This window comes from Engraulis encrasicolus, chromosome 10 (assembly GCF_034702125.1).
Source record: "Engraulis encrasicolus isolate BLACKSEA-1 chromosome 10, IST_EnEncr_1.0, whole genome shotgun sequence".
Lineage (NCBI taxonomy): Eukaryota > Metazoa > Chordata > Actinopteri > Clupeiformes > Engraulidae > Engraulis > Engraulis encrasicolus.
In genome coordinates this window covers 46,809,143-46,831,706 of record NC_085866.1, presented here as the reverse complement: position 1 = coordinate 46,831,706, position 22,564 = coordinate 46,809,143, and the positions used below count along the sequence as shown (strand labels likewise).

The 22,564-nt window shown below is 47.0% G+C and overlaps 1 protein-coding gene across 1 annotated transcript in view; it reads left to right on the top strand.

Annotated features, from left to right (window-relative positions):
- The window catches only part of itga5 (integrin, alpha 5 (fibronectin receptor, alpha polypeptide)), an 87,649-nt gene that overhangs the window by 34,477 nt on the left and 30,608 nt on the right, over positions 1–22,564 (top strand). The window contains exons 11-19 of the mRNA XM_063209050.1: positions 686–738; positions 910–1,118; positions 1,579–1,770; positions 4,453–4,498; positions 4,755–4,868; positions 11,292–11,347; positions 14,312–14,469; positions 15,748–15,885; positions 22,482–22,549. Coding sequence (XP_063065120.1) covers positions 686–738; positions 910–1,118; positions 1,579–1,770; positions 4,453–4,498; positions 4,755–4,868; positions 11,292–11,347; positions 14,312–14,469; positions 15,748–15,885; positions 22,482–22,549 — 1,034 coding nt within the window. The remainder of the gene's footprint in view (positions 1–685; positions 739–909; positions 1,119–1,578; positions 1,771–4,452; positions 4,499–4,754; positions 4,869–11,291; positions 11,348–14,311; positions 14,470–15,747; positions 15,886–22,481; positions 22,550–22,564) is intronic.

The following is a 22,564-nucleotide window of genomic DNA, read 5'->3' as shown; positions in this document are numbered from 1 at the left end:
CCCTCAAGAATAATAAGAGGTTTCATTGGTTGTTTTGTGTTAGGACAGTCAAAAACCTCATCCCACCAGCCAGTGTGTGCCCACAGCACTGCACACTGATGATATAAGCGAAACCATTTCCTTCACAAGTTTCTGCAAACTGGCTTGGCGGCTGCTGTGGTTTGCAGTAAAGCACACTAATTGAAGAGAAAGTGCAGAGGCAATTTTCACAAATGAGCACCACAGCCTCTTGCCATTTTTTCCCCCTTTTTCCCATCGTTCTTTTTTTCATTGTGTGTACTGATTGCCTCAGCTGAGTAAATATAATCAAAAGCTCCTTATTTTGCTTGCTGAAGGAGTCCTGGAGATTTTGGGTCGGTGAAACGGCTTGTAAAATGCAATTGTCTGGGTAGAAGTACAATGTATTGCTCTTTTGTCATAACAGACCTAAAGAGACGGAAAGTCTTGTCTGGACTAGACAATCAGCAGAACGGCACTATGCTGCTATTCAACATGCTGTACAATGTCTTTTGTAATTGCTACAGGAAATATTGTACTGTATGCTTGCAAAACCGTCTAGTTTGTGACCTACTGTAGACAGCCAAATAATGAAGTCACCTTTATTTCAGTCTTTAACTGTATGTGTGCGATTGCCATTGATTAATCACAAACCTCTGATGAAGTCCTTTTATTCCATTTCATGCAGATGGGATCATATTATGGGTATTCTGTCGCAACCACTGACATCAACAATGATGGGTGAGTAGCTAACCAGCTTCAACCAGCCTCAATTGTGGCTGTTTCTGGTCACGTATGCATTTGTACTTGATAAAGTAGGGTATCTCTGTATCAGTATTTCTGTGTCTGTGTGCATGCGTGACGCGTGTGCTTTTGTGCGTTTGTGCGTTTGTGTTGTGATTGGACCATCAGGCATACAGATCTGCTGGTGGGGGCTCCGCTGTTCATGATGTGGGATAAGGACAGGCGTCTGGAGGAGAGGGGCCGTGTGTACGTGTACCTGCAGAAAGGACCACTGGACCTGCAGCCCCAGGCTATGCACCTGACCGGCACCGAGGTGTACTCGCGCTTCGGTAGTTCCATCGCCGCGCTCGGAGACCTCAACCAGGACGGCTTCAATGGTGATTTCAGAAAAAAATCTATATTTTTCCCCCAGAAATTCCCGCTAGATGATATGATATTGGATTCTGAAAATGACAGCAAATAATAATAGCATTCATGTGATTTCATCAAGCTATTTGTTACATTTCATAACAGTTTTCAACGCCTTTATTCAGAATGACTCCCCATTACCACAGATATGTTAAAATGTTAAGAGTAAAGAATGAAAGCAGGCAAGCAAGCAAATGCATAACAAAGAATAGAAAAAGTTGATAACTGGAGGTTTGTCTTTACTGGCTTTTCACATTGCCTTTTAGATGGTGTTGTTGGTTGCCACTTAAGAGGGGTGACCAACATGGAGTGGTGCTATGCATTTCTTCTGATTTTACCCACATTTCTATTTGTTTGCAAGAAAGTGCATAAAAAAGTACAGGGCACTGCCAGTTTGACCTAACTTTACTTCTGCTCTACCTTTTTTAGACGTTGCCATTGGCTGTCCGTTCGGAGGAGAGGACCAGCAGGGAGTGGTGCATATCTATAACGGCCATAGTGAGGGGCTCCAGGAGAAGCCCTCTCAGATCCTCTCTGGCCAGTGGGCCTCCAGCACCATGCCCTCCAGCTTCGGGTTCACCCTCCGCGGCAACAAGGACATGGACATGAACGGATACCCAGGTTAGCTTCAACTTTGAATGAATGAATGAATGAATGAATGAATGAATGAATGAATGAATGAATGAATGAATGAATGAATGAATGAATATGAATATACCTTTATTGCCCCAGGGGAAATTTGTCATGTGTTTTGGGAACACTTGGACATACAGACAATTACGACATTATACAAGGACAAGACTAAAAAACAAACATACAAAGTAGATTCAAATAAAAATAAAAAAACTTTTAACTTAATTGTCCCCAAAAGGGGCTATTAAATGTGCAGCAAGAAAAGATAAACACATGAAGACAACAGATAGAGAGTAGAGTAGAGTAGAGTATCTTTTATTGATCCCAGGGGGAAATTAAGGTGTCAAGTAGCATACACACATACATAAATGAAGACATTGCTCACAAGACGTAACACACATATTACACATAAAATAATCATCATATATAGCTCACTGTTACATATATTTGCCAAGGCATCTCTCTCTCTCTCTCTCTCTCTCTCTCTCTCTCTCTCTCTCTCTCTCTCTCTCTCTCTCACTCTCACTCTCTCTCTCTCTCTCTCTCTCTCTCTCTCTCTCTCTCTCTCTCTCTCTCTCACACTCTCACACTCTCACACTCTCACACTCTCACTCTCTCACTCTCTCACTCTCTCACTCTCTCACTCTCTCTCACACACACAGACACACACACACACAGACACACACACAGACACACACACAGACACACACACACACACACACACACACACACACACACACACACACACACACACCAAAAATAAAGTGTAAAGTGTCCACAGTGTTCACATGTGCCTTAGCTGAGTGGCACATAGAAGCCAACACAAAGTGGCCATAAAGTGTCCAGGAGTGTCCATAGTCTCTCTGACTAGTACAATGTCCATTGTATACCTTGGAAAACGAGATGAGATGGGGGGGGGGGGGGGGGTAACACAAGTCGCCCCCCTGTCTCACTACACATACACACACACACACACACACACACACACACACACACACACACACACACACACACACACACACACACACACACACACACACACACACACACACACACACACACTCACACACACACACTCACACACAAGCAGCTGTGCATTGTCCAGTGACTGCACTGTCCAGTGAAGAGGAGTCGAAGGGTAAAGGGTGAAGGGTTAAGAGTCCAGGTAAATAAAGTGTGCAGGAGTGGGATTTGTTATGCAGTCCAGTCCCCTATGACAATCTCTCTTTGTGTGTCCTTCTGTGCAATGTTGAATAGCTGGATGGCCCTGGGTACAAATGACTTCCGCAGCCTGTCTGTCTTGCAGGAGATGGCGCGCAGTCTGTAGCTGAACAGGCTTCTCTGGTTGTTGAGGACTGGGTACAGGGGGTGCTTGTAGTTGTCCAAAATAGAGTCCAAACGATGGCACAGGGCAGAACATAAAGTGGAAGGTTAAACATGACAAAAAAAATTGTTATATAAAAAAAAATCATAAATGTATCAAGTAAGAAACATTATTACACCATGAAATACCATAAACATCACCAGGGATCAGGTCAAATGATCGATGAGGATCTGAAGTTAACAGGCATGCATTGATGATGAAAGCAGAGGTACTGTATAAGTACAATGCTAGTGAGCTGATGCATTTACAACTGGATTCTTGTGTTGTTGAAAGGCTTGTCAAGTGTGTCTACCTTTAACCTGACTCTTGCAGTCACATTCAATCAAACTAACCAAATAAGATGCAGTTCACGTTCATCTGGTGAATCAGGTTGTGGTCTATCTTTGGACCTCACTGATGAACTTAGAGCATACAAGGTGCAAGATAAACATATCCAAATCACGTTACTGTTTTTCATCCAATCGTGAAGCTTAAAAAAAGTACTCCGCCTTGAACATAATATGAATTACAGGTACCAAGATCTAATTTAGAGAGTCAATTATTGCCCTTGCGGGCCTGTGACGTTTCAGCAGTAGCACACGTCAGGGCGGCACAATGACAGCCAGTGCTACTATTGTTTGGCTTTATTTTTTTAGTGGACTATATAAGAAGCATATTCATTGCAACATATCAACTACCAATTGCTAATTAGTTTAAGGGCATTAGATGCCACGTGACGTTTGAGCCCAAAAAACATCTTTGACCCTTGCCTTCCTTCTTCCTGCATTGCAGTGGTTCTCAACCTTTTTTGAACAAACGTCCCTCGGCCTCATCAGAAGCCTACCAACACCCCTTGACCCCATCATAAATCTGACAATGCCCCCCCCTTAAAAAATAAATAAATTGACTAATGCCCCCCTCCACTCCATGGCAACTAAGCATGCCCCCTAGAGCTCCACAATGCCCCCAGGGGGGCTGTACCGCCCTGTTGAGAAACACTACTGTAATACAAGCAATGCAAGCAATGATCTTATGTAGACCTCCTTGAGTGCAAGGTACTCAGCGATATACAGTAGTTGTGACATCACCTGAACCTCTTAATGTCATATCCGGTGGCTCCAGTGGTTGTAAGGATGTGACTGCCTTTCTTTATTCAGAGTGATCCATCTTGCCCTCAGTTGTATTGCAACACATTCTGTAGCAGAGGGATCTCAACTTTGATTGGTTGAATTTCCGATGTACAAAGCACTGAGGTCTCAAGAGCTCTGGCCCATCTTGTAATCTTTGGTCATGTCTTTTTCCAACAGATCTCATCGTGGGAGCATTTGGGGCTGATAAAGCAGTTGTGTACAGGTATGCTTTTTATTTTATCTTTTCACATTACTGTGGTCTGTCAATTCTTTTACACATGCATATTGCAATGCTGCAGATATCGACACATTGTCCAGGTGCTATATAGATTAGTGTAATCCACATTTATCTTATACAGTTCTACATACTATATGTATACATACAGTAAACCACCTTGTCAAACTACTACATGCCTAATTCATCTAGCATTTTTTCCTGTTTCTCTTTGGTGAACCCTCGTTCTTTTTCCCATGTCCAGGGGTCGTCCCATCGTCAACACCAGCGTGTCCCTGGTGGTCCACCCAGCCATGATCAACCCAGAGGAGAAGCACTGCCTCATCAGCCGCGGCAACGAGACCATCGCCGTGTCCTGGTGAGTAACGCTGTGGCAGCCACACCTTTGCACAACTCGCTCGCCACCCACACCCACTACCATCCTTGATACCAGCCTTGCCATACTTCCTTTGTCATCATGATTGTTGTAGTCCACCACATTTTTCTTCACAACCTCACGTGGCAATACATGCACTCACACCTGTACATTTACAGCAACAGATTGCACGTGTAACTTACCGAATGTGTCGGCGTAGTTATAATTGCCTAAACTTTATCATTCAGTCCATGGGACACACATCCACACCTTCACCACTCACACACCCACACCCACCCTTGACCCCTGATCCCGTGCCATACCCCTGCTGTCATCAGGGAAACCCAATCATCCCTGTAATATTATGGCTGTTGTGTTGTCGCCCCTTTTTGTGGGTTTTGATGGTGGAGGGTGTTGACACATGCAGGGCAAGGCATTGCCGGTCAGGAAATTAAAAATGGACGAAACGGCCTCAGCCGATGTCAGCCCATGAGCAATGGCTGGTCCGTAGCTGAGCCAAGGAGACAGACAAAGAAAGAGAGGAAAAGAGATGCGAAACATTGATGACCGAGATGAAAACAGACAGAAGGTGTTGCTAGCTAGATGGAGAGGGTGGTGCATACTAAACAAGAGGAAGAGAGACTGAAAAACGGTTCTAAGGTGGGGTCGGAGCAGAGGAAGAGAAATGAAGAGTGCAAAGAGGACGAAAGAGTGAGGGAGGGATGAAGAGAGAAAGTAATAGACACACAGAGGCGGAAAAAAGGAACAGAAAGAGAGAAGTACTTCTCTCCTAGGCTTCAGCTCGGTGGGTGTAGAGTAGAACTGACATGTTAGGAGCGTAAAATGCCCTGTGTTACCACTGTCATGGTGTGTTTTTATAAGTGTCTTAAGGATGTGAGGTGTGGTAAACCCCTGTCCGGCCTCTCACAAGAGCAGCAGTCCAACTGCTGTGCCTTTCTGTCCTACAAAGGCAGATGGAGAAGCAGATGCAGAGACCGAGAGAAAGATGACAAGGAGAGAGAAGGCCTACCTAGGCAGAGAGAGGGATAGCGACTGACACAAGAGAGACGAGAGGCAAAGACCTAAAAAGACTTAGTTGAAAGGCGAGGCTGAGAGAGAGAGAGAGAGAGAGAGAGAGAGAGAGAGAGAGAGAGAGAGAGAGAGAGAGAGAGAGAGAGAGAGAGAGAGAGAGAGAGAGAGAGAGAGAGAGAGAGAGAGAGAGAGAGAGAGAGAGAGAGAGAGAGAGAGAGAGAGAGAGAGAGAAAGATAGAGAGGCCTAAGATGAGAAGAGAAAGAGAAGGAATGAGAGAGGGACTAATAGAGGTACGCAGAGGCAGAAAAAAGGGACAAAGGAAAGTTACTTCAGTTCTCTCCCAGGCCTCTGCTGGGTGGGCGCTGAGTGGAACTGACATGCTGAGGCCCTGTGGCCTGTTACAGGCGTAAAATGCTCCATGTTACCACCGTCATGGCGTGTTTTTTGAAGTGTGTGCGCGTTGTAAGGAACTCCGTCTCCAGGGAGGCGTGCGGGAGGAAGGAAGGAAGCCGCAGTGAGGCCGCGAGGCCAGCAGGCCGTCCCCTCTCATGTCGGCACGCCGACCCAGCGGCAGAGGAAACCCCTGTGTATACAGTACATCTGCCTTGATTATACTGTGTTGCCTGGCAACGGGAGAATGAGTGATTTGATTTTGTAGCATGAGAGAGAGTTACTGTCTTGGGGAAGAAAAGAGAGGGGGAGACCGAGAGAGAGAGATGGAGAGGGAGACAGAGACGGAGAGGGAGAGAGAGAGAGAGGGAGACAGAATGAGTGAGGAAGAGGGAGAGAGGAAGGGATGGAGGGATACAGAGTGAAAGGAAGAGCTAGGTGGAGTGAGAGTGGCCGTGCAATAGAAAGTAAGAGAAAGAGTGAGGGTGCAAAAGAGAGAGGGAAACACTGACTTGGGAAGAGAGGGAGTGAAGGGGAAAGGAAGGGAGAGTGAGAGTGGGTAACGGAGGGAAAGTTAGAGAGAGTGAAACGGAGGCAGGGAGAGAAATGTAAGGGGTGTGGAGAGCTCGCCATGGCTTTGAATGAGATATTGTTTGGCGCTGGAACACAGCTGGGAAACATCAGCCGACGTTGGGCCTTGCGTGCACACACACACACACACACACACACACACACACACACACACACCAGTGTTTCCCACAGAAATTTTGGAAACTATGGGGGCAGCCGGAATTTTTTTTGTCGGGGGGGCGTCGGGGTCTTTTCACGCGGGCCTTTTTTTTGGTGGGGTGTTATTCGCGCAGTGTAAATGCAAAATGGCAAAACAATGAGTACAGTATGACATTGGCGCATGGAGAAACTATAGGCCTAGGCCTACATTTCAGCCATTTACATTTTGAGAAATAAGGCTACATAATACACATGCAGGGGTCTATGTAATGAAAAAAAATAATAAAACAAAATAGGAGCAGAGATAAGAATTTAAGATTACTGTGAAATTGTTAACGCATAAACAAAAAGGGTCTAAGAGGGTAGGCTATGCCTTTTCCCCACACACACATAGGCGTACACATTCTACATGAGGGGTGCTGGTCACAGGGCCAGTTTTTCAAAATTCCTCCCATTAAAAGGGCTGAACAACATATTACACATTTATGTATATTCACATTCATTACACATTCATTTCTATATGCAGCCCGATGTCTCCTCTGCCTTGTCAATGAAGGCCTGTCACCTAACTAATTACAACTGTAAAACAAAGCCTGGGGAGAGTTAGTAAACTCATCCCAACTGTCCCTTCTCTGAAGGTTTTTTTATTGCTCCCAAACCGAAGTTAACTACAACTAGAAATGCATTCAGAGAACGCAGACCTCCGCCAAGGAAGTTCAGTTCGTTTTGGACATAAGTGGAGTCATGATGTGGTTAGGCCTATTAGGCTACATAGCATTTGTGTTCAGGTAATTGAACCGTCAAGTCGTAACCAAATTATAGTTCTACTGTCTCTTTTATCATTTTCATGTCCTCTAGCTGTGGTCTGTTTAGTTCACCTTTGATTGTTTTATTGGCAAAGTGATTGTTCATGCTATAGCCATATGCCTTCTGTGATTTGCAAATGCACAAGCCTTGAAGCTCATTGCTACATAGTCACATTGTTGATGATTGGCAGCATGCCTTTCATTAGGCTACCATCTAAAACAAAATACAAATTAAAAAGCACAATTTTCATTGGCCAACACCCGTAGTAGACCTACATATTCTACAGTAGTGCAGCGGTCCCCAACGCGCAGTAATAAGCCTATTATATTATATTATTATTATATATAGGCCTATTTTTTTGTAATAACAAGACAACACACTGTGGCTACTTTGAGCCGTTCACTTAATTAGCCTATTGAATCAGAATGAAATGTGCAAGAATCCCCTTATCCAGTGGCTGTGCATGGATGGTTGTGGAGTGTCAGTTATTGTTTTGGGCTATTTCGTAAGGCTAAACAAACTTTTGAGAGGTAAATCCACTTCTAAAATTTCTAGCTGTTGCAATATCGTTGCAATATCGACACCAACATAGTGGTGCAAACGCAATTGCTTAGCGAGAGACATGTCGACTCGACTGGGGGAATCATTGCCTACCCCGACACTACAGTTGTTGGAGAAGTTCCTCCTACCTGTGATAGGTCTTGGCGCTGTGGCTTGACCCGGGCCTGCTCTCTATTTCGTATTGAAAATCACTGTTCGCCGCATCTCCAGCGTTCATTCGTTATGAAGTCTAGGAACTAGTCTATGGAATGTTTAATGCTGATGGCTTCAGTGCGCGGGGATTTGGGAAGCAGCAAATCACCGTGGACTAACGCAATTCGCGGTCGCCTTTCTTTGAGCTTCAGTTTATATGAATGTTTTGTGACAGCATTGTGAACTTAAACGATCTACGAGGCTGTAGCTAAGGCTGCTTTTTGATAGCGATTTTGACTGCGGTAGGCTAATGCATTTCGCTTCAATGCTCTGCCCCGGTGTGGCTGCGTGAAGGTGGCTGCGTGAAGGTACGCCAGTAAGTGGGTGCTGCAAACCACCCTTTAGGGCTCCTCCTCAGTGGTCCTTGCGCACCCTGTGGCAGGCCATGTAATAGCAGCGTGACGAACACACACAAATTCGGGCCATCACATAACCTCCTGGCGGAGGTAACAACTTGACTAGGCACTTGTGTTTTTCTCTATAGGATGTATTTCCTCCAGGAGGAAACTGCAAAGGAAATCGTAATTCAAATCGGTTTTAACAAAAACGGCAATCGTAAAAAAAAAAAAAAAAAAGTTAAAAATTTTTTTTTTTTTTTTTTTTACATTTTCGGGAAACTATGGCGGCCGAATTTAAACTATGGCGGGCCGCCATAGTTCCCTCAATGTATGGGAAACACTGCACACACACACACACACACACACACACACACACACACACACACACACACACACACTCTTTTTGTCCATGTGAAAGGGAGTAGTGCATGTTCAGTCACACCAGGGAAGCAGACGTAAGTTCTCCTGATTTTTCCTTGGGCTTAACGTCTTTTATTTTTGGCCGCTCCCTACACTGTTATGCTTTTTGATTCTGATTATATCTTAATTGCCATCTCTGTTCTTAAAAATCCCCTTCACCTCAGTTTTGGGGTCATGGGTATGCGTGTGTGCGTTTCCATATGCGTCTCCTCCACGGCTTATGCTTGTTGGTGATGTTTGTGTGTGTATGTGCCTTTTTATCTATTAGGGCTGTAACAATACACTCAACTCACATTTGGACTCGTATCACGATCTTTGACATACGGTTCGATACACCAAACGAATTTTAAAAATGTATCTTTTTTATTGGATTAATTCGCTTTTTCACATTTGCCAACATGATACATTAAAATTATAAACAAAAACAATGATGGTTTATTGTTTATGGGTAGAACAGGTTACAAGAGGCTACTGATCATTTAAAAAAGTTTAAAAATAATAATGATACGATTTGAAGCTTGGAAGCACTATCACATCATATCATGTGGTCGTTTTCTGGACTGAAGGGTGACAGAACTTTGAAACATCGTATCATGATACAGTCTTCTTGCACTGCCATATAGTATTGTGACTCTGTGTATCGCGATTTCTCGATTCAATACAATATCATTACAGCCCTTGTCTGTGTCTGTGTGTCTGTGTGTCTGTGTGTCTGTGTGTCTGTGTGTCTGTGTGTCTGTGTGTGAGTCTATGGCTGGTGCTCATTGGACATGGATGACTGTGCTGGTGGAGGCTGTAGACTGAGGAGGAGAGGGGAGAGAGGGGGATCACTCTGCTGGCCATAGTGCTGTTCTGATGTCATGGGAGCTGGAGAGGCACCATAACGAGTCGCCTTTCCACTCCTCTCGCTCCCAAAAACCTCCAATGGCCCACTGGGAAACATGGATGACTGTAGCGATAGAGGCTATATGCTGAGGAGAGGAGAGGAGAGGAGAGAGGGGTATTACTCTGCTGGCTATAGCACCATACTGATGTCATGGCAGCTGGAGAGGCACCATAGCTAGCCGCCAGCCGCCTCTCCTCTCCTCTCTCACTCCCAGAATCCTCCAGTGGCCCGCTGGGAAACACCAGAGTCTTTGCACTTTCCCTCACACCCGTGGGAGAGAGAGCATAAGAGGGAGATGAAGGAAGAGTGTGTGAAAGAGGGAGCGAGAGGAGGAGAGAGACAGAGCAGATTATATAGACTATATGAGAGAGAGAGAGAGAGAGAGAGAGAGAGAGACAGAGAGACTGAGGGAGCTATGGAGAGAATGAGTAGGGAGGAGCAGATTGACGGAGAGACAGAGCAAGAAAGAGGGGTTAGAGGAAGGAGAGAAAAGGAGGATGCGGAGGGAGAAGAGGAGAGGACATGTGGGGTTAAATCTCTTGGCAGGCTGCGGCGCTCCTCACATGCCGATGACCTTGCCTGGCATTAATTCGCGTTTGCTTATAATATGCGGTGATGGCATCTCAGCTTTCACACCATGTAATATGGGAGAAATATTTCAGAGACGTAAATACCGTCTTGGGCCATTGAGTTTGGGTGTGTATATGTTTGTGTGTGTGTGAAATATGGGTGGGTGTATGTATACACAGAAGTGTGTGTGTGCGTGTGAGCGTGTGTGCATGTGTGCGTAACATACTGTATGAGTGCGCGCGTGTGTGTGTGTGTGTGTGTGTCTTTGTGTGTGTGTGTGCGCGTGTGTGTGTGTGCATGCGTGCATGCGTGTGTACAACCCTCTGTCCTTAAGTGTTCTAATTTTGTGCTGTGCTCAGTGCATGTAGTGCAAATTACACTACCTCTGTGTTTGAAGAACTCTAAACAAATGAACTTGCCCTGCCTAGCCTTGTTTTCCCTCCCTCCTAACGTCTTTGTCTTCTCTTTCTTCTTCTCCTTTATCCTTCTCTTCCCAACAGTGTCAACCTCAGCTTCTGCCTGCTGGCCAATGGAAAGCACCTCCCGGACAACCTAGGTGAGCCAACAGACCAGACCAGACGAGCCAGTCAACATCTGCTCTCAATTTCCCTTCCCTGTCAAGTCTCTCTCTCTCTCTCTTTCTCTCTCTCTCTCTCTCTCTCTCTCTCTCTCTCTCTCTCTCTCTCTCTCTCTCTCTCTCTCTCTCTCTCTCTCTCTCTCTCTCTCTCTCTCTCTCTCTCTCTCTCTGCCACATAAACTCATCAGGGCTCCTCAGTAAATCATCCTCCTTCAGCTGCTTGTACTGTTACAGCGCTGGTCTGGTGCTGCTACTGCATTCACAGGGCCAGATACTGTACAGTTAGATGTGAATGGGAGGTTTCCATTGTACTTGTGGCATTGTACATGCCTGGCACTTGGTAGTACCAGAGACTGTTTGGTAGGAAGAGACATGACAGTGGTTTAAGCGTCCATAGAAATCAACGGTGAAGATTCGCAACGCAAAAATGGCGTCTACCCGCACATCTCCCGGCTTTCTGGTAACAAGAGCCAATGTGCCTGCTGAGCTGCGTTGCCATTGATCCAATCATCTGGCTGCATCGGCGCATGCGAAATGTTGCGCATGCTCAGTTGTGAAAAGCCGTTGCTCTCGTGCCGTTATAGAACTACTGCACCTGCGCTCTGTCAAAAAAAACGTGAGAAAAGTGGCTTAAAAAGCTTTATTTTGACTCGTATGACACAACCAAGTAGTCTAGATTGATCAGTTTTTCACGGTAGTTTCAACCATATGGTTTTCACAACCGCTGGGCTCCCTCCCGTCCTATACTTAGTTTCCCCATTCATTTTTCCCATTGACACTCAGATCTGGTCTCACTAATCGAGAAATAGCACCCCGAAGGCGTCAACAAGATGGCGGCAAAGTGACGTAACTTATACAGGAAGAACTTTGGTAGAAGTCACTTGGCAACAACAACCTGAACCCCTTCCTACTAGACGAGACAGGACCAAAAAACGAGTATGAGAATGTTGCAATAGACTCGTCACATACAAATCCTGCAAAAAGTAATCCGGTGTCTGACTAACAGACGGACTGACTGACACAGCGGAGTAAAGAGTTTCTGCACATGAATGAAAACATGTAGATATTTCAAAATATTTGTTTTTGTGTTGAAACACCCATATGGCCCATATGGGTAGACTAGTTGGGTTCCTCTGTGAAAACACAGTAAGAAGCTGTTTTGAAAACTCATCAGTTTTGGCCTCTCATTTACACCTAAACAAAGTTTTGGTCTCCTTTTTAAAGCTCTGTTTTCAAAATGGGATTCAGCATGGGACTCCCTTCACCTCAAGTCACCAATCCAATTCCTCTCCAATCATGGCCTGCCTCCACCACCCTACCCCTCTTCAGCCCCAATGAGGAGTACTCCTCCTAGTGAGCTCCTCCCTCCTTGTTCCTCGTTTATTGGCTTTTGTCCTCCTCTCCTCCTCTCCTCCTCCTCAGGGCCCCTCTTTGTGCCTTACTGTCCTGTTATGGTAACGTAATTAGGCCCTAATGAGGGTCTCCCTATGGGCCCAGCTGTGGCCACGTGCCTGGCCCCTCCTCAAGAGCTGAGGAGCTGAGTGAAGTGGAGAGAACGGGGAACACAGGGGCCGGAGCACAGCGCAACACAACACAGCAACCAGTAAATATGTACAGGGCAACACAGAAACGCCTAGTAACACGCACATAGTCACAAGGTCTCTCTCTCTCATGCTCTCTCTCTCACACTCACACTCACACTCACACTCACACACTCTCACTCACACACACACACACTCACACACACACACTCACACACACACACACACACACACACACACACACACACACACACACACACACACACACACACACACACACACACGCACACGCACACACACACACACATTCACACTCGCACACTGTACCAATACCATGCATACACTTATGGGCTCACACACACATAAAGTCACACACAAAAGAATGCGTGTCTGTCCTTTATTACTTGTACCTGGCACGGTTTTCGTTTTGGAGCGTGCTTGCGAAAGAAGCTGAAAACGTGTCAACGAGAGAGTGAGAGAGAGGGAGAGAGCGCGAGTGCGAGGTTCTCATTATGGGCACAGGTTTGTTGTACAGAGCGACTCAACAGATGTTGCCTAACAGCCTGTTATGAGTATTTCTTTGTTTGAATGGTCAGGCCCTGTTCTCTGGAAGAACAGGGTGGGGGGTGAACAAGATGGGGGCGTTTATTTGAGTTTCTGGAATTTTTTAAAGCTCTTTGAGACAGTTAAAGTTGTTTTTGGTTACATGTGATTGAACACTGTTGAGCCGTAATATGTTTATGCTGTAATTGTTATTCATGCAGGTCATGTGTGTTTGTTATGTGTGTGTATATATTAGGGATGGCACAAACCGCACCGAAAACCGAAACCGTACAATTCACACACATACCGAACCGAACCGTGCAATCCATCGCAAACCGCAATTCATGTACTGCCCAGAAAAATATGTAAAACAGAGATTCTAGGAGTGTCTTATCCAGTCTCTCTGATTAAAACATTAGAGTATAAGACCAAATCAGAGGATGGCACAATTAAAATCAGACCATTTTCACATTATAAGCCTATACAAACCATATGTAGGATATTTAGTGATAAGTCCAATTCTATTAGCCAGTGCACCATTTATCATGAACTAAAAAAAAAGAACCGTAGAGAACCGAAAACCGTGACCTTGACACCGCGATATGAACCGAACCGTGAATTTTGTGAACCGTACCACCCCTAGTATATATGCACCTGTGTGTGTGTGTCTGTGTTATTTTCTTGTATGAGTCTGTGGAATTGCGACTGTGTGTGTGTTTGTGTGCCTGTACCTGTGCGCGAGTATATGGACATTTGTGTGTGCACACCTGCATGTGTGTAATCGTGTACTGTCTGTGTGTAATTGTGATTTTATATGTGTGTGTGTGTATGTGTGTAATTGTGTTTGTGTGCTCTGCAGCGTTCCGGGTGGAGGTGCAGCTGGATCGGCAGAAGCAGAAGCAGAAGGGGCCGGTGCGCAGGGCCCTGTTTGTGGACGACCAGCAGCCCTCACTGGTACGCACGCTGGCAGTGCCCACCGGCGCCCGGCGCTGCCACGAGACCAAGATCTACCTGCGGGTCAGTAACACACACACACACACACACACACACACACACACACACACACACACACACACACACACACACACACACACACACACACACACACACACACATACACATACTCACTCACACACGTATGCATGTCTGTGAAGATTGTCATTCATCCAGGTAATCTAAGTCACACGGGTTTGGTTGTGAGCAGCTGGGCTTTTATGACGCTTGAAAGGCGTTTTGTCTCTTCCACTACATGCTCTGAATTCTCCTCCTCACGCTTTTACAATAATGTGTTTTATTCACTCTCACCATCTCCCATGCAGGCACACGCAGACGTGCACGCGTGCAGACGCACACGCGTGCAAACGCACTCACGCTCAGACACGCGTACAGACACACACACCACCCCATAACCTCAAGGTTTCACCTCACACCAGGTCTTCCTAAATGTCTGTATAACTGCATGTGCGTACGTCCAGACTCCAGTCTTTAGCTGTACAAGGCTCCAAGACAAACCCCTGCAGGTGCAGAGAGATCGTTTCCGATGACGGACGAAATGAGGACAGAAATCTTGGATGTGTAACCTAGCTCTCTTACATGCAGCCCTCAGAGGCTTCGTGCTCGTGCTCGTGTGTTCATGCGCAGATGCATCACTTCTGTCTTTTTGTGTGTGTGTGTGTGTGCACTCGTTCCCATGGAAACGACCTGATTGACTTTGGCTCTGCTGTGAGTTTGGGTCTTTAATTCAGCAGAACAAGAACAACAGGAGTCCTCCTCCTCCTCCTCCTCCTCCTCCTCCTCCTCCTGCTCTTCTTCCTCCTCCTCCTCCTCCTCTTCTTCCTCCTGCTGCTGCAGAAGTAGAAATGGCCGCTTTGGGCTTCCCGAGTCTGTCTCAGCTCTCTGTATCCCTCTTTCCTGTTTACCTTCGCACTGCTACAGTACCTGTATCTGTTCCTATCTAGATTCATCTCTGTCTCCATCTCTGCATCTGGCTGTCTGACCCTGGACATTTCCTGTGCCTCTCTGCTCCTGTCTATGATATCGCTCACTCTTTGTTTTTCTTTTGTCGTTCTGTCCTTGTCAGTCTGTCTGTAGGTGTGCCTGCCTTTTTGTCTCGGTTACTCAATTTAAAAAGCTTTATTGGCAAAAATGACCTGTGTTGTCAAAGCAACACAATAACAGATTGAAAACAAGCTACTTACTGTGAGTGCTCTCTCTCTCTCTCTCTCTCTCTCTCTCTCTCTCTCTCTCTCTCTCTCTCTGCTGTCTTTTTCTCCGTTTATCTTGACGGCTGTGCAGGATGAGAAGGAGTTCCGGGACAAGTTGTCCGCCATCTACGTGGCCCTGAACTTCAGCCTGGATCCGCAGGCAGCCCACGACCAGCACGGCCTCCGACCCATCCTCAACTACCAGACCACCGAAGTCATCGAACAAAAGGTACGCTATGAATCGTATTACAGTACCACGCCCATCAGCGCAGCCCGTTTCAACGTTTTTCGTGCTCCCACTGCTTTTCCTGTCTGCTAGTTCTGGGGGGGATTTCTCAACAACACCGTTGCTAACCAAGTTAGCTACTTACTTGGTTGCAATGAAATTTCCCATTGGAAACTTAGTAAGTTGCTAACTGGCTAGCAACGATGTTTTCGAGAAACGGGGTCCAGGTTAGGCTGCCTATAGCCATAGCCTGAAGGACTTAGCACTAACTGATACCCAAATAGTAATGGTGCCACTCTTGTAACCATAGATAATAAGGTGAATACAGGCCACCATGAACATACATAGTACATGTGCAACACAAATTGTACTATGAGAGAGGAGATTTTTCTGTGCCAGCTTCCTCTTGTTGCTAAAGCTTGGCTTGGCGATCACATTGACTATCCATTTGACAATTGCCAGCCAGACCACCAAAATGTCCTGTACCTATGTAATACCTGTTCTATTGCTATCTTTTTACTGCTAGAGCTTGGCAGTCACTTTGACTGTTACTGACAAAGTTGTCAGAACTACCAGTTCACAGAGCCGGTCAAATAATGCAATATGGGTCATCATGCAGATGTGTGTCTATGTAACATCAGTTCTACGACCTTCATATTATTATTTCTAGAGCTTGGCAGGCACTTTGTCTGTACAGGACAAAAAAAGAGATGATTGTACTAAAGATACATGACAGGCCATCACTCATTCACTCTTTACTGATCCCAGATCAGCAAAACATTGCTTAACTGCTATAGCAACAGCATTTGAATATAGGCCATGTTTTCCTTTTCTTACAACCCAGGTCTTTGTGCTTTGCTACCAAACACTGAAACACAGAATCTCTCTGCTCACACGGAGTTGACTGTTCCAAAAGAGAGGCCCCCAGGTGTCTTATGACTAACAGAACGTGTGTGTGTGTGTGTGTATGTGTACGTGCGCGTGCGTGCATGTGTGCATGCATGTGTGTGTGTGTGCGTGCGTGTGTGCGTGCGTGCGCGTGTGTGCAGCGTGTGTGCAGCGTGTGTGCAGCGTGTGTGCAGCGTGTGTGCAGCGTGTGTGCATGTGTGCGTGCACGTGTTGCCATTTTGTTTAAAAAGAAAACTTCGCCTTAATATTAAGGCCTGCTGCTGCGGACATTAGTATATAAACACTGGGTGCTGTGACTTTACCATAGCCCCACTGTGGCAGAATAATATGGCAAAAAATCGCAAGGTGCTTACTCAAAAGAGCAAAGCTCCAGTCCAGACTGACTTTTTTTGCCTTTTCTTTTGTGAGTGGAGACCCCCACATCCCCGCTCAAGAGGCTGTCGCAGCCAAGCCAGGCAGGCAGCCTTCCCTCCTCCAGTCCACCTCCTAAAACACACATCTGGGCTGTGCTCCAGAGGGTCTGGAAAGCAGCTTGGAGCTGCTGGACTATGCTAAGCATGTATGGTGGAGAGTTTTTCACTGGCCCGCTAGGAATAGGGGGCTCTCTGAGCAGTGAAGTGAGGTTCATGAGACTGCACGTGTGCCGAGCAAGTGTGTACACACACACACACACACACACACACACACACGTACACGCAAACATGCACATATATCCTGTACACACACACACACGCACACAGACACACTCATACAGTTGAATGCTTTGTCTACTTTTCTCTTCACCTTTTTTCCATACACACTCCATAGGCAGCTTGCATTTTATCTCTGTCTCTCTTGTTGTCTGCCTTTCTTTCATTCTGTCTGTCTCTGTCTGTCTGCCTGTCTGTCTCTTTCTCTCTCGCTCTTTCTCTCTCACTCTCACTTTGTCACTCAGACACACACACACAGACACACACACACACACACACACACACACACACACACACACACACACACACACACACACACACACACACACACACACACACACACACACACACACACACACACACACACACACACACAGCTCTTGCCATTCATTCCCAGATGCCATTGCCATTCACAGATGCCAATGAACCCAGAAAAAGTGAAAAGCATATCTGAGTGTGTATGAGGTGGGGTGTCGTGGGTTGGGTTGAGATGGGGGTTAACAGTAGTTATTCTGGGTGGGGCAGTGGGCCATCTGTTTGGGATTTGTTGGGATTTTGTCCCATCTCTTTAACTCGAGCAGCCTCGGGCCTACAGATCGTGTGGGTCCCCTGCGTCTTGGCTACCCTTGAAACTGCTCCACTATGCCGCATGTGCATGTGCGTGTGCGCTTGTGTTTGTATGTGAGCATGTGTGTTTGTTTGCATTTCCTCTTCCTCCCTTCAGTATAGCGCTTTGCGTCCATGTTGGTCTCTGTACGAGCGGTGCTTCTGTTTGTTCTTGTTGTGTTTGTGTGTGTGTGTGCATTTGTGTGTGTGCTTGTTGTGTTTGTGTGTGTGTGTGCATTTGTGTGTGTGCTTGTTGTGCGTGTCTATGTTTGTATGTTTGGCTTGAGCAGCAGGCAGAAACCGCGGCACTGTAAGTGTTCTGGCACAGATGCACCCTGGGGACTCCCGGGTGTAGTGTTCCGACCCACAATCCCCCACGGAACCCCGCTGAGAACTCTCTCTCTCTCATTGGCTTGCGTTCGCTGCACAGATGTTGTGGACGACGACTGCTGCAGTTGTTGCTGCTGCTACTGCCTCTGCCTTTTCTTTTTCTACTACCTTTTCTACAACTTGTGTGTGTCTGTGTGTGTGTGTATGTGTGCGTGTGTATGTGTGCGTGTGTGTCTGTGTGTGCGTGTGTGTGTGTATGTGTGTGTGCGTGTGTGCGTCTACTTCTGTGTGTGTGTGTGTCTGTGCTCTTCTCTGTTTGTCTCTGTCTCTTATCCCCAACTGCACCGCCCCCCTGAAGAGGTGGATTTGAGGCCCTTGAAAAGTTCTGCAGCCCCCAGTCCCCCAGTCTGCCAGGAAACCATCTGTCCAGTCCAGTGCATGTGTGTGTGTGTGTGTGTGTTTGGGGTGGGGGGTGGGGGGGTTGCTCATGCTGTGGTGTCGAGGGTCGATTCTGGTTTACTGGGCTCGCTGTGCGCCTGAGCCGTTAAAACCCTCGGAGCCTTCATGGGTCATTGCTAAAGAGGAACCTTAGCGTAAGCGTACGTGGCGTGAAGGGAAAAGGGAGAGCCGGGTATGGAACAGGACAGGGGGCCCTTTGTTTGGCACCTGTTGATGGTGTCCGTCCGCAGGCGTAGGCAGGGGCCAGTTTTGGTGGGGGGCAGGGTGCCGTGTGGCATGGCGTGGGCCTGGCCTGGCTAACACCCCCTAAAAAGGCTCCCGGAATTCCCACAGCGCTCAGGTGCCTGGCAGCTGTTAACAGCAGACCTCCTCCTCCTCCTCCTCCTTCTCCTCCTCCTCTTCCTCCCTCCCTCCCTCGCTCCCTCTGGGATGAGCTGGAAGCGGCTGCAGATCCGCTCTGAGGTGGGGGGCTTATTGAAGAATGTAAACGATGGTTTTGGACCTCGGATACCTCCGCCGTCCTTTAACTTGTTCCTAACTGGCGCCCTAGAGCTTGGTAAGAACTCAGGCTATTCATGCTAAACATTTCCAGAGATGGCCGGGCCAGGTAGATGTGCCTTTTGGTGTATTTCTCCCATATCAGTGCTGATTGTCATACATCACCAGCGATGAGGCGGTGAAAGTCGGTGAAAGTTCATGGCTTTTCTGATGGACGAAAACACTTCTGCATCACCAGCACACGTAACGTCAGTGTGAATTTGACACAGTTGACATCGCTGATGCATTACATTGCATTGCACTTAGCTGACGTTTATTCAAAGCGTCTTACAGCTATTTATTATGTACAGGGTATTGCCTACAGTGTCTGGAGCAGTGTGGCATTAGATGCCTTGCTCAAGGGCACCTCAGCCATGGAGTGAGAGAGGGAGTGGAAGGGTGGGATTCGAACCTGCAACCCTCTGATCTAAAGCTCATCTCTTTGCATCTACCGTGGCCATGGCCTAGTGGTTAAACATTCAACCTGCACCTGAACTCTTAATGGACATTGGACGGGGTGCTTAATAAAGCACTATGTCTGGCAGTCAGGAGGAACAGCAATAGAGCTAATGTCATGAAACTCAAGCATACAAATCTGTGTCGAGAGAAACATACTTGCCAACAACTTAAGCCCTATCCTTAGGGACACATAATCAGGAACATGCCATGCCACTACACTGGAGGCTAACTGCACAGCTGGCTAGCTGCTGTGTGTGCACGCGTGTGTGTGTGTGTGCGTATGTCCGTGTGGTTGCGTGTGGTGTGGGTACAGTACGGCTGGCCGTGCGCTCCTCAGACGTTGCCCGTTTGTTGTTGTTGTTGTTTGGTGGTGGGGATGATGCCTAAATACAGCTCCCTTCTCAACGCCGAGGATGCAGGCAGGCCATGCCAGCAGGCAAACCCCCGTGAACCCCCCCTCCTCCTCCATCCCTCTCCTTGTGGGCCCTCCGCTGCTCCTCCGTAGGCTAATTAGAGCCCTGGGCCACCTCCTAATTACAGAGGAGGCCCTTGGTCCCGGCCCGCTCTTTCTAATCTCTCCCCCGTTGCTATTTTCTTATCCTCACCGTCATACCGCGTCACAGCAGGAGTTGCTAACAGAACAGGCCCCACTGCACTACACTGCACCGCACCACACTACACTGCACTGCATGCTGTTGCTGCTGCTGCGTGGTGCTGGAATCACACGCGGAAACAATTTGGGTGATTTCTTACTTAGTGTGGTGTGGTGGGGCTTTTCCAGTGTGTCCAATCTCTCTCTCTCTCTCTCTCTCTCTCTCTCTCTCTCTCTCTCTCTCTCTCTCTCTCTCTCTCTCTCTCTGCCAAGCCCCCATAACTCAGGACATTCAATATCGTACTTGATATGATTTGTGGATTAAGCAACTTTGTCTTATTTTTGGCCAATGTCATTTCATTAGGAATTATTCTGTGGTCACCACCACCCGGCCTGAACATGATGAGATCACTCATACGGCACTTCCAATGCTGTCACTGTTGACTGCATCTAAATCTACTGTATCTCTCTGTACAAATCGACCTGTATCCTCTCTGTCTCTGTCTCTGTCTCTGTCTCTGTCTCTCTCTCTGTCTCTCTCTCTCTCTCTCTCTCTCTCTCTCTCTCTCTCTCTCTCTCTCTCTCTCTCTCTCTCTCTCTCTCTGCCTCTTCCTCTGTCTCTGTGTCTGTCTTTCTCTCTTCTCTCTCTCTGTATCTCTCTCTCCGCCCTGGTGAGTGATGTGATGTATGGTGTGTGGTGTGCTGGATGGCGTGGCGTGGCGTAGCGAGGCGTGTGGTGAGTGAGGGCTGGGCCACGGTGGCCTGCTGTGATGTGGAGGCTGCAGGGCCTCTGGTGGCTCTGTGGACACCGTGACAGGCAGATCCCTCTCTCTCTCTCCTCCACACTAGACACGTCCTTCAACTCTCTCTCGCTCGCTCTCTCTCTCTTTTGTGCTCTCTCTCTCGCTCTCTCGCTCTCTCTCTCTCTCTCTCTCTCGCTCTCGCTCTCGCTCTCCCTTATACAGTCTTTAAGTATATGGAAAATCAGTACCATTAAAAAGCAGGTCCCTCTCTTTCCTTCACTTGCTAGGCCACTCACTCTTCCCTCTCTCGTATCTGCTCCCTCTATCTCTTTTATGTGCTGCTTCCATCTTTCTTTCTTTCTTTCTTTCTTTCTTTCTTTCTTTCTTTCTTTCTTTCTTTCTTTCTTTCTTTCTTTCTTTCTTTCTTTCTCTTAAACACATTTTCACAGTGAAAAAAATCTGTGTTGAATGTCAGGTCCCTCTCTCCTCCACTTTCCAATGTATTTCCTCTCTCCATCCATCTCTCTGCCATGTCTCTATGACGTTCCACCCCTCTCTCTTTTGTATGTCTTTGTATGTATCTCTCTCTCTCTCTCTCTCTCTCTCTCTCTCTCTCTCTCTCTCTCTCTCTCTCTCTCTCTCTCTCTCTCTCTCGCTCGCTCTCGCTCTCGCTCTCTCTCTCTCTCTCTCTCTCTCTCTCTCTCTTTACTTCACTTCTCTCCTTTGTGAACACTAAATACAGGGAGAAATCCCTATGGGTTTAGTGTTCATAGAACTAGTTTGGTGGCTTTCGGCCACACACACAAACATGAGTCAGATTCTAAGTTCAACTGAGGCAGTTCCTCTCGGTACCTGAAGTCTGGCAGCATCTGTTACATTTGGGGGTTGAGGGAGAAGACAGCCTATTTCCCCCTTAAATCTCTTCATCCCCTAATCCTGCAGATGTACATTTCTTAATGTTGTCGATGTCAGACCACCCTGCGCCATGCCTCAGCTGTCATCATCACTCTTCTGCCTTCCTTTCTTCCTTTCTTCCTTCTTCCCATCCCCCCTCTCCCTTCCTTCCTCTCTCAATCTTTCCTTCTCTCACTCTTTGTCTCTTTGCCTCCCTCTATCCACACACACACACACACACACACACACACACACACACACACACACACACACACACACACACACACACACACACACACACACACACACACACACACACACACACACGCATTCATTCTTCAACGTTGGAACATGACTCACCTGTCCCTTTCTCTCTTGCAGGCTCAGATTCTACTGGACTGTGGAGAGGACAACATTTGCGTGCCTGACCTGAAGCTGTCAGTGACTGGGTAAGTTTGCGCTGC